Source organism: Trichechus manatus, unplaced genomic scaffold (assembly GCF_000243295.1).
Source record: "Trichechus manatus latirostris isolate Lorelei unplaced genomic scaffold, TriManLat1.0 scaffold00084, whole genome shotgun sequence".
In the NCBI taxonomy this organism is placed as follows: domain Eukaryota; kingdom Metazoa; phylum Chordata; class Mammalia; order Sirenia; family Trichechidae; genus Trichechus; species Trichechus manatus.
The window spans coordinates 1,358,767-1,372,119 of NW_004444020.1; the positions used below are offsets into that span (position 1 = coordinate 1,358,767).

Genomic DNA, 13,353 nt, shown 5'->3' on the forward strand with positions numbered 1-13,353 from the left:
GCAGCAGACTTGCCCAATGCAATGCATCATTTGATTTCTTGACAGCTGCTTCCATGGTTGTTGATTGTGGATCCAAGAAAAATGAAATCCTTGACAACTTCATTCTTTTCTCCGTTTATCATAATGTTGCTTATTGGTTCAGTTGTGAGGATTTTTTTTTGTTTCTTTCATGTTGAGGTGTGATCCATACTGAAGGCTGTCATCCTTAATCTTTATCAGTAAGTGCTTCAAGTCCTCTTCACTTTCAGCGAGTAAGGTTGTGCCATCTGCACATCACAGGTTGTCAATGAGTCCACTATTTAATACATTCTCAAATATTTAATCCCTTTGTAAATTATATATCCTTACACCTGCTGTAAGAAATGCTTTCGTTGAAGTTTTAGTGTTTGTGATGCCATCGAATTTACCCATGCCAGGCCCAGTGTGGAGATAGGACTGGTCAATATTAGAATTTCAGCTTCAGCTGCCATAGAACAGCCTTCTGGGTAAGTGTCCTGGGAAGGAAGATGACCAATACTTACCGTAACTCTTAATGTAGGTATCCCTTGCCAGTCAGCCTTCCTGAGGCCTACAGAATTTATACAAGGTTCGGTATTTCCCTATTTTAGTACCAACTAGTACCAACTAATGTTTAACAAATGTCTAATTTGAGCAAAGTTCAGTTACAAAAAGGTCCCCCACTTAAAGATAACATCTAAAACAGTAAAACAAGTCGAAGCCCAAATCAGGACCCTGATTTTTAGCTCCACTGCTAAAAAATTTATCTATCTATCCAGCAGCTTCTGCTGCTCAGTAGGCATCTAATATCGCCGAGGGGTTCCACACAAGGAGGTGAACAGACCAGTGCTGGGACCATTACTTGCTATTCTTAGAGAGCAGAGTTCCATTTTCCCTGAACATTTGAGGACAGGTGTTGAGGCAATCCGTTAGTGTATGTTTTGCCTAATATTGGGCCAGATGGACTCTAACTAATGTACTCCATAACTGGAGGGAAGGCTTCTTCCTTTTCCTCCTGGCTCACTAGGACACAGTTCTGGCTACTTCTTCTGGCCACCTAGCAAGCATGCTAGAATGGGATCCAGATCGTCTTCAGTAGGTAGGTAGGTTAGCTATACAAGGTGCTGGCAGTGGGGAGCAGGTGGGGAGACAGGGCCATACTTCTGTTGCTTTAGGGACTGGGATGGGGGTGGGGGATGGGAGTGGATATTTTGCTCCCTGTATGGCTCTTGAAATACAGGGCTCACACTTGTGATCCTGATAGGTGACTGGAAATTCTCTCCATTAAACTCAAGCGCAGGTCCACAGACCACTGCAGACTGGTGATACAGGGTGGTGGGTTTAGGGCAGGCTGTCTTGTGGAAAGGGCTCCCTGCTTTCTTCAAATCATCTTAAGTTCTAGGCAATTGGCTGATGAGTTGCTCTCGCTCTCCTTCTACCATTTGGCCATTTTCAGATACTATGATGTAAAAATTTCTTTCCCTCCTCCTCTCTGCAAATACTTTTTGCGGACAAAAGATTTTATGTTCTCCCAGCAATAATCATCCATCTGTCTTGAAAGAGAACAGTTGCTTTCCACTGCTTTATCAGCAAACTTTAATGCATCTACAAGTTCATTAAAAACTTTTGATCAAAAAAGGAGAATTAAGACGTACAGCATTTTGAAGTTCAAAGTTAAATGTATTTTAAGTCCCTAAACATAGGCGAACCCACCAGCTGCTTCTTGGGAGAAAGATGTGGCAGTCTGCTTCCGTAAAGATTACAACCTTGGAAACCCTATGGGGCAGTTCTACTCTGTCTTATATGGACGCTATAGGTTGGAATCGACTCAATGGCAGTGGACTTAACTGGTACCATATTAAGTTTTGATTATTCTTTAATTTATACTCACAAAAACTTTAGAATTAACTTGAATAGTTACATAACAAGTCGTGCTGAGATTTTAAAATAGAACTGAATTTACAGTATTGAGTCTTCCTATTCATGACTGTATTCCTCTCCCCTTATTCAAATTCTTTTATGCCCTTCAATAAAATTTTATCTTTTCCCGTAACACCCTAGCACATTTGTTAGGCTTGTTCCTAGGTACCCTGTATTTTTTGTTACTGTTGTAAATGGTATCCATTCCCTCCCCGCCATGAAACCTCCCAATTAATTGTTGCTTTTATAGTGGACGTTTGTATATTAACCTTGTATTCAGCCACCTTTTTGAACTCTATTGATTCTAACAGTTTGTCAGTTGATTCTTTTTGATTTTCTAGGTAGATTATATTTCCTACAAATCATGAGAATTATTCTTACTTTCCAATATTTATCTCATTACTTTCTCTTACTACACTGGCTAGGACTGCCAAGAACATTGCTGAATAAAAGCTGCAGAGATTATCCTTGTTTGGTCTTTAACAATAATGCTTCTGATCTTTTACCACTGAGTACAATGTTTCCTTGAGATATTCTTTAAGAAGTTAAGGAATTTCTAGTTTGGTAAGTTATTTTTGTTTTTAAACAAAAATGGTGTGGTGACTTCTTTTTTCCCTAGACCTACTCTAGTTAAAGACAATTTATCCTTACAGACTTATTTTCACTGTTCAAAAACCTAAAAAAAGGTAATACTAAATTAGTTTAATAGTTAATACTACTTTCAAAAATATGAATAAAAGGATTCCTCCTGAGGAACTCATGATTAAAGTGAGTTATGTAACAAATAATGTAACTTATTTGGCACCCAGGAAGCTCCAAGTCAAACTAATACTGTAACACTCTGTATGTCAGTCTGCTCATTTATATTGTATTGGCACCATTCCTTCCCAACCCCCAACCAGGATGACATCACTTATTCTAATTTGTACCATCCTAGATGCTTATTGCATAGATTTCCTGTTAGTTGCCACTAATCTTTAATGGTATAAAACGAAGTAAAATAAAATCTTCAAAAAGAGATGTAACTACACTTGGGTTTAAAATGAAGAATAAGAGAAATGTGATATAGACAGGAAGTACTATCGGTTTTTTTTAAACAAAAATTCATTAGTTATCAGGAAATCACATGGAGACATAACACGATGGTTGATAAGGCTTAGGTGCTATGAACCAAGTCTCACCCAACATCTGGAGTTAAAAGTTGGGCTCTGTGGGTCCTTGGTAATCTAGTCCAGAGGAAATTCTGTAGTTAAATGAGTCTTACTTTTACTTATGTTGTTAAGCTTAATTATCTGTTTGTCATTAAGTAGCCATTAGAAATATATCTTAATTCCCCTACTGATGAGAAACTCAGGGGCCATAAACATTTTCGATAGTAGGCAATTAATAAGTTTGCTGAATGTAGAATCCCAGGCCACTTCAAATTTTTTCTGGAAGGCTTCAAGGAAAAATGATTGCACTTATTAACTGAGTGATTGAACTAAAAAATAATTATCCCTCTCGACAGAAATGTAAACAGGACGCATAATTTGTTTCATTGTCTTTTATCAGGTCTTTAACTATGATATGTATGTCTCTGTAATTTAAATAAAAATCTCACTTTCTTCCTATTGGACTCTAAGATGTAGAATAAAAGAGAAATTTAGGAAACGTTTCTTTTATTTCAATAGGCTGCTCTATAGTCCCCATATGATTTTCCACTGCTTCACAACAATCCCTTCAAGAAGACAGACAAAATCTTCTAATAAAAGAAGCTAATTTATAAACATCTTAAGATAATTTGGGAAATACATAATAAAAGAGAGTGAAGCTCAAAAATTACAAAGATTTTGCTAATATGCAAACTGCCAGCCCACCTCTAATTTGGTACATCCATCCAATCTACTTAGCTGGTTTGTTTAATGTGGAAATTTTTCTAAGAAAATTTAGTTGAGGGATGAATAATATCTTTATGCCCTTGACAAAGATGTTACAAATAGTATTGTTGTGACCAAAAAAAAAAAAAAAAGAATATAGTTCCTGGTGATATTGTAGCACTGGCTCAGCAAAGCCCACAGAATATATGAGGTTCAGCCATGTCCAGTTAAGTCAGGCATATGTAATAGAAGGCGCACTGAGCTGAAATACATTTTCATCGTACAAATCTTCTGGTAGTTCTTCTTCATCTCCATCAGGAAAATACGTAGGGAATGGTAGATTTTTACAGAAATCCTTATGTGCTGGCAAGTTAGAATCTCTAATCTGGAAGAAGAAAAGATCTTATTAGCAAATGCTACAAGTAAACTGGTTATTTAAGTATATCATGTTTAACTTACTATTTTACTATCAAAGAATATCTGTTCCTACATTTCCTAACATGAGTAATACAATTGTTACATATATAAAGGACTCAGTCAATATATTACTCTTTTTATTCCAATAAATTTAATTAATGCAACTATAGAAAAACAATCTCCCTCAAGCTAATCAGCCACTGTAGAATATTATCCTGAATACTACTTTATCTTATTCACAACTTAATCTCTACAACTGTTTGAAATGATAAACTGTTTTTAAATTACTATTTAAATATCAATTACATCCAAATTTTTGATTTTTCCAATATATACATCTGATATAAACTATATACCTAATATCATCTATTTTTAATTATCTATTTTATTATCTACTCACATTATCTGTATTTTATTGCCTACTTTTTACAGCATAGATTTTTCTAGCTGAGGTTCGAAAATGTACCTAGCATATCTGTTAGTCTCAACTCTAAGACGCAGAACTGAATATATGACCTTTTAATAAATAAATTAGCTTATTTAGTAAATAGTATTGTCACCGAGAAGTTAAGAAGAGATTAATATTTAAAAAAAGTTACAATAATAAACAGAGTCCTGGTGATGCAGTGGTTAAGAGCTTGGCTGCACTTCAAATCCACCAGCCGCTCCTTGGAAACCCTATAGGGAGGTTCTACTCTGTCCTATAGGGTCGCTATGAGTTGGAATTGACTCGATGGCAATGGATTTTTGAATAATGATAAATCCGTAAGTCTTTATAATAGCTGTTAACTCCTTATGTTCTAACAATTTTCTAGTTTATCTGTGAACTCACAGACCAAACAAATAATTTTAGCACAGATACTGATATGATCTAAAATGTTAGGTCTTATTTTTGGAAAACATTATTGGGTTCTTCAAAGCTTCTGACTCACTCTACAGCCTTCATTCAGAGAGAAATTAAGAAAAGAAAAAGTAATTATACACACAGAGTAAAATAAAGCGTAATCAGTTTGGCAATAAGAAAATGAATACTTTGGTTGAAGTAAGTACTCAGCTGCTAGGAACAGCTAAGCAGAGAATAACAGATCTATTTTAATCTCTCATAAAAATTGTTCCAAGAAATTGTCACTAAGTTAACCCAGAAGAAAATAAATTTGTTTAGGTTTTTTTTCTTTCAATTTACTGATCTTGGATTGAACCTGAAGCTTAACTTAAAAAGTCATATTCATACAAAATTAAACTTTCTCAGAATTGGGTATTAAAAATAAAACCCAAGCCCCCGGACACCCCGCTAACTCAGAACTGAAGCCACTCCCGAAGTCCACCTTTCAGTCAAAGATTAGACAGGCCTATAAAACAAACAATAACAAACATGAGGAATGTGCTTCTTAGTTCAATCAAGTGTATGAGACCAAATGGGCAACACCCGTCCAAAAGCAAAGACAGGAAGGCAGAAAGGACAGGAAAACTGGACATGGGGAACTCATGGAAACGGGGAGAGTGCTGACACATTGCAGGGATTGCAATCAATGTCACAAAACAATCTGTGTATGAATTTTTGAATGAGAAACTAATTTGCACTGTAAACTTTCACCTAAAGCACAATTAAAAAAACGACAAAATATGATATTACATGGGGAAAAAAAAAAGACCCAGGCAAACAAAACCAACAATAATAAAATTTTCTGTGATAATTTGATAAATGTAAATATTTAGTCATAAATGAACAGCTAATTCTCAGTTTATTTTACATTTTTACAGGTAATTACAGCTGAGGAACATTTCAGACAACAAAAGCACTACTTTTATATTCAAAATGTAAATACTACTATACTAAAATTCATTGATTTGAAATGTGTAATACTACTATACTAAAATTCATTGATTTGAAACATATATGATGACATCTCATCTAATTTTCTTTTATCTTGGTGGCTCTAAAGTTGAGAGCCAAAAATTAGCAAAAAATTAAAAAATGTTAAGATTCTGGCATGTATTTCTGTGCACTTACTCTTACCCCTGGCTTTATTATTTCCCTATCTTCACCAAGACTCTCTCAACCATCTATCTCTTTCTTTTTATATTTATGTGTATTGCCAAACCAGTTCAAATCTTTGAGGAAAGGGTGGAGAGGGGACAAACAAAAAAAGTTAAATCTGATAATACACTTAAATGTGTAAGTTAGGATATAGAAATGAGCACACATGAATAGTATTTAATAACATACATATGATGGCAACAACAGTTCTTTAGACTCGCTCTCTTGGTGTATTTAGTGAATCCAAACAACAGCAAAAAGGCTACACTAATTAAACTGGTTGGTTATCCCTAGACTACCTTTACTAACTTTAGAGTCTTAAAAAAAAAATTAAAAAAATTGGTAGCCCTATACTCTTAAGGAGCAAAACGGCCAGTGGGGGGAATGGATGTTAATGAGGCCGCTTGCCCCATAGGAAGCACCTCAATCTCCATGGACAAGGGGGCTCATTCTCCTGATTTGAATCACCTGGAAGAATGGAAAAAATGGGGTGAATGTTTTCAAAAGATGTACCAAGCTTTTGACATTTAAAACATAAACTCACAAAACATTTCCTTAAACCCACATCTTAATGTTCGAGACAGACATGTGTAACCTTGATGTTTGAGATAGGCACGTGTAACTTTAAGGTTTAAGACAGTTATTTAGGACCATATTTCAAAGATCTTTTGTTTTTCTTTTAATGATGAGTTATTTTTATCCAAATATGTTTGTTGGAAATATATTCACTATGGTGTTAACATAATAACGATTATGAGGATGGTGCAGGACCGGGTTTTGTTCTGTTGCACATAGAGTCACAATGAGTCGGAACCCACTCGATGGCATCTAACAACAGTGTGTTAACAGTTCAAAGTGGATATTTCTTTGATGCTATAGTTTCTTTTGGGATTGCCTTTGTTGTAACGTCTTAATACCTTCAGTGATAATAAACCAGCACCCTTTAAGAAGGTTGACTGAGGTTTTTAAAAGCAACCTTTTATTGAAGTGGGTAACAAATCTGAGTAATACGTGTTGCTGGTAATAAACTGTTTAAAACGACCAGCTCAGAACATCACTGCACACACTACGGTTTTTGAAGACAGCTGACCTATCCATCCCTTATGGTGTCAAAGATGTTGAGGTGCCACCTGAGAAGTCACAGTAGTGGTAAGGCTCAACTAGAAAGCCAGCACAGTACTATATGCACCAAAATGGAAGAAAAGGATGATCTGACAATATTTTAAAAATTTATCTGCTATCCAGTACAAATCTACTATGGGAACTAATTCTTATCCTTTTTTTCTCTTCTGTTATGTTGTGATATTCAGAATAGAGCTAGGTTACACTGGATTGGAAACCTACTTAAACTTAGAAACCTATATCCAACCACAAAGGACAGGACAGGAGATCAATGAAAAATATATTTCTGGGAATAGGTGACATCACTTCTACTACAATCTTTCAGAGAAGTGAGAGAATTTGTATTATGTTGACCTAAACCCCAGACAGAGTATTTATTTTGATAGAAATAAACCTGTGAGAGCTTAAAAGTTTTCGCTTCAAATCTATCTTGTACATGCTTGTTTTCTTCTTTTGTTTTTGAATTAAAAAGAAAAAGCTTTTTTTTTTTTTTTTAAAGGGGGGAAAAAAAAAATCACACTTAAAGGGGTAATAAGGCTAGTGGTAATAGCAAAATAAATCTCTTCCTAAAAGTGTCTACTTTTAATCACCTTTCTTGGTGACTCTCATTTAATTTCCACCCCACAAATTGCCAATTCCCGTGTCAAAGTAACTCTCTTTAGAGAGCAAACAAGTTCTTGTTTTTGGAGGGACAGAGATGCTGACATTTTGACAATAAATTTCCTTATAACCTTTTCACATTTCTGAAGATCCCTCTGCTTGGTGGCTCTACTATTTTTGCAGGTTTCCAGTTTCATAGGGTATAGGGTATTTTGTGTAACCTTTTAATTCAGATACACTACTCCAAAAACAGTGAAGTTCAACAAAGAGCATGTGGTAAAAGAGCCACTTATTTTCCAACCACAAATACAGATCAAAGAATTCACAGCACACACCCTCATATGTGTCAGCTATACATACATACCTTTACTAAGCAATTTTTATGTCCAGGTACAGAGCCATTTACATAGATTATATTGTGCTTTGTGTTTATTCTCCACACCTAAAGCATAAAATGAAATTAAAGTTAAAGCGCTAAAAATTTGAAAACATATTAAAACAAACAAGCAGTATCTGTTAGTAAAAGATGAGGAGGAGGGAAGCCTGTAAAGTAATAATCATATTAGCACTTCAAAATGTTGAACAGGAATTCAAAAAAATTCAAACACTATGAATGACACTGGGAAAGAATGATCTATCAAGAAATGGCACTGAGAAAACTAAATTTTCGGGGGTGGGGGGAAATCAAGTTTGACCCACACACTTGACATATATTTGACATAATCCATAACCTGGTGTATAACCTCCCACTTTTCTCAGTGCTTATATAATGGCATAGCAACACACATATGTGGTGAGGTTGTGGTTCACATTTTTATGGAAAAAAGTATTATTATATATATGTCATGCACTAAATCTGACTTTTGCCACACAACATTTTCTGTTCTTTAAATATAAAACCCTAAGTTATGTCCTACAAAAGTGGCAGAAAACTCACTTAAAATATAAATGTGACTGAAATGATCAAGACTACCTGGATATCTCAATGGACTCCGTTGGCATCATTAAAGCACACCAAAAATTTTTTCCTAGTTAATATTAGAAACTAGGAACTGGGCAAGCCACAACTTCACTGGGCCTAATTTATAAAATAAGAGGGCAGAGCAGATCTTCACATGGAGAAAAAAAATTACACAAATAGGAAGGAATGATCAGTCAAAAAATGATACTGAGACAACTAAATACCTCTGGGGAAAATCAAGTTTGATCCAGAGCTCATATGTAATAATGGCTAAAAGTTAAATACTACAGAAACTAAAATCACACACACACACACACACACACACACACACAGTGGGGGTGGGTGCGGGGGAGATTTCTGGTAAGCATAAAAATAGTAGAAGGGTAGAACAAAATACTAACTTACAGAAAAAGACCAGACTTACTGGCCTGACAGAGACTGGAGAGACCCTGAGAGTATGGCCCCCGGACATCCTTTCAGCTCAGTAAATGAAGTCACTCCTGAGGTTCGCCCTTCAGCCAAAGATCAGACAAACCCAGAAAACAAAATGAGACTATAGGAGCACACTAACCCAGGGGAAAGGACGAGAAGGCAGGAGGGAGGCGACAGGAAAGTTGGTAATAGGGTACCCAAGGTCGAGAAGGAGAGTGTTGACAAGTCGTGGGGTTGGTAACCAATGTCATAAAACAGTATGTGTACTAAAAAAATAAAAAATAAAAAAGTAATAGAAGGGAAAAAATCTCAGATTGAATTATACAAAATATAAATTTTTTCTGCTGGTCAAAAATTATAAATAAAATTATCTAAAATAGAAACTGGAAGGACATGTACAAAAAAGATTATCTTTGGATGTTCTTATGGGAGGCTTATTTTCTTCTTTGTACTTTCTATGATTTGAAGCATATATGCATACATACATAAATAGTGGTTTATTTTTATAGACACTGAATTATACTGCACTCATTATAGTATAACTTGCTTTTTTCATTTATGTAGCACATACATTCAATTTAGTAGAGACTGAACTTATTTTCCCCCTTTAAAATACATATACAATTATTTTATACAAACATCTATATTTACAATCCTTTTTTTTTTTTTTAGTGCTATCCCCCACCCTCCATTTTGCTTGTCTCTCTCTCCTTCCTCACCCACATCCATGTCCATCCACCACACATCTGACATATAATCCATAATCTGGTATGCAACCTTCCACTTTTATCTGTGCTTATATAACGGCATAGTAACACACATATGTATGGAGCGTTCTGTTCACTCTTTTATGAAAAAAAAAATGCTCTGAATCTTACTTTTTTCATGCAATAACATTTTGTAGAAAACCTCCAGGTCAAATGACAGATAACTAATTTTTTCTTTCTAATGGCTGTACATTCCATTGCTTGCTTGTTAAATGAATACTTACTGCTGCTGTTGTTGCTACTGCTACCACAACAGCACATACACATACAAGTCACTTATCTTCCACCTCTCAGTAATTTTAAAGCCTATTAGAACAATGAGACAGACACATATATTAAACATATACTCTGGTGCCTTTGCATTTAGGCATTAATTTGATCATTGCTAAAAAGCTGCTTCAGAAACTTACTTTCAGTCCAAATGCTGTCCTATCTCTGTTCCCCATTTGTCCAGGCATTTTAGTTCCAGGCCAGACTCTTGCAACATCCTAAATGAGAGAACCAGTCAGTACTTCCAAGTACTCTCAATTTCTAAGAGCACTGATCAAATCAAAATGCAAACTAAGAATATGAGTTATTGAAATGTTGTTTTATTTTTTCCCCATTCTGAGGATTTCCTTTCTATATGAGACTGACAACATAAATACAGAGTAAGAAGGATACTTAGGAGAAAAACTCAATAACAAGAGTAAGTGACCTATGAGTCGGAACTGACTCTACGTCAACAGGTCTTGGTTTTCCGTGGTCAGGGTTAGTTATTAGAATATTGAGTTTGTCTAGTTCTGGCTGTCTGATTCACACAAATCAAGCAGCTTCACACTATCTCTTATATTTTATAAACATACTTACTCTGTGATAAGCACTATGTACTAAAATAGGACCAACACTGCCCTGCCCCACCAAATTTATACTGTCATTAAAAGTGTACCCTAACGCTTAGGATTATGAAGGCATTTACTAGCTAATCCTTAATGGAAGTATTTACACAAACACAGATGTGTATGTTTCATGATAAATAACTAACTTGGGTCACAAGAATAGGTTGTTCTATATCCCTAATTTTTAGAGGAGCTTTATTGAGATACAATTCACATATCATGCATTTTGCCCATTTAAAGTATACAATTCAATGGTTGTTAGTATATTCAGAGTTCTGCATCACCAAAATCAATCTTATACCTTTTTCATCACCCCAGAACAAAAATCCCACTTATTAGCAGTCACTCTTGTTTCTCTCCCCAACCCTCCTAAGTCCTGTGCAACCACTAATCTACTTTGTCTCTGTGCATTTATCTACTCTGGCCATTTCACATAAATGGAATCATACAATAGGTGGTCTACTCTGACAGGCTTCCTTAACTTAGCATCATGTTTTCAAGGTTCATTCATGTTGCACCATGTATCAGTACTTCATCCCATCCTACTGCTGAATAGTCCACTGCATGGATATATCATATTTTAATTATTCATTAATCAACTGTTGAACATTTGGTTTGTTTCTACTTTTTGGCTATTATGAATAATACTGCTATGAATATACATGTAAAAGTTTTTGTGTGGACACATTTTCATTTTTCTTAGATATATACCTAGGAGTGGATTGCTGGGTCATATTTTATGTTTTTTCTTAACCTTTTATTTTGAAATAATTTTATACTCACGGAGAAGTTACAAAAATAGTACAGAGAATTCCTGAGCACCCTTCACCCAGCTTCCACAAATGACATCCTACAAAACCACAGTACAATCATCAAAACTAGGAAACTGACATGAGTACAACACCATTAACTGAACAGACCTTAATTCTTCTCCCATTTTTGGAGTTTCACATGTACTCATTTTGTGTATGTGTGTAGTTCTACAAATTTTCTGACATGCACACATTTGTGCATCCACCACCACAATCAGAATACTGCTTCATCACCCCAAAACTTACCTCATGTTATCCCCTTATAGTTATCCTCAAAACCACCGATCTGTTCCTCATCACTATAGTTGTGTCATGTAGATTGTGTTATAAAATGACCTTTTGAGATGGCCTTTTTTCACTCAGTATAATGGTCTCGCGACCCATCCACGTTGTTGCATGTATCAATAGTTCTTTCTTTTTATGGATGACTTTTAAGTAACTGCCAAACTGTCTTTCAAAGTGGCTGTACCATTTTACACTTCCACCAGCAATGCATGAGAGTTCCAATTTGTCCACATCCTTGTCAACACTTGTTCTTATCTGTCTTTTCTATTATAGCCATTCTATAAGTGTAAAGTTGTATCTTTAGTTTTGATTTACAAGTCCCTGATGACTAATAATGTTGGGCATCTTTTCAGCTGCTTATTGGCCTTTTATATATCTTCTTTGAAGAAATGTCTATTCAGATCCTTAACCCATTTTTTAATTGGGTCATATATCTTTTTTACTACTGAGTTGTAAGAGTTCTTTATATATTCTGGATACAAGTCATTATCAGATATGATTCACAAATATTTTCTCCCACTGTTAGTTATCTTTTCACTTGCTTGATATTATCATTTGTAGCAAGAAGGTTTAATTTTGATGAAGTATAATTTATTTTTTCTTTTGTTGCTGTCCTTTTGGTATTATGCCTAAAACTTTGCTTAACCCAAGATCATGAAGATTTACCCTTATGTTTTCTTAAATTTATGTCTACAATATACGTAATCTTTTAAACTTTTAGGTGGCAGATATAATACTCCTTTACCTGTAAGTATTTCAACGTGCTTTTACTAAGAACAAGGATATTCTCACATAACAACATAAAACTCAGAAAATTTCACATACTATTATCTAATCTGCAGTCTATATTCTAATTTTAACGTCCCCAATCATGTTCTTTACATTAGCTGTCCTGTCGCATCAGTCTCCTTTAATCTGGAATAGTTCCTCTGTCTTTCCTTGTCTTCCATGACCCTGACATTTTTTAAAAAATTTTTTATTGTACTTTAAATGAAGGTTTACAGACAAATAGCTTCTCATTATACAGTCAATACACATATTGTTTTCTGACACTGGTTAAGAACCCCACAATGTGTCAACACTCTCCCTTCTCGACCTTGAGGACTTTTTTTTTGGTGAAAATATACATAGCCAAAGTTACACCATTTCAAAAGCTTCTACATGTACAATTCAGTGACATCCATTACATTCTTCCAGTTGTGCTGCTATTCTCACTATCCTTTTCCAAATTATTCCATCACCATTATCTTCAACTCACTGTCCCCTAG

The 13,353-nt window shown here is 35.1% G+C and overlaps 1 protein-coding gene across 1 annotated transcript in view; it reads right to left on the reverse strand.

Annotated features, from left to right (window-relative positions):
• Positions 1-1,442: 1,442 nt before the first annotated feature.
• Positions 1,443-13,353, reverse strand: part of MRPL3 (mitochondrial ribosomal protein L3) — a 55,775-nt gene continuing 43,864 nt past the window's right edge. Inside the window, exons 8-10 of the mRNA XM_004381398.2 lie at positions 10,521-10,598; positions 8,315-8,392; positions 1,443-4,158 (exon numbers count right to left, since the gene is read on the reverse strand). Coding sequence (XP_004381455.1) covers positions 4,006-4,158; positions 8,315-8,392; positions 10,521-10,598 — 309 coding nt within the window. The 3' untranslated portion in view covers positions 1,443-4,005. The remainder of the gene's footprint in view (positions 4,159-8,314; positions 8,393-10,520; positions 10,599-13,353) is intronic.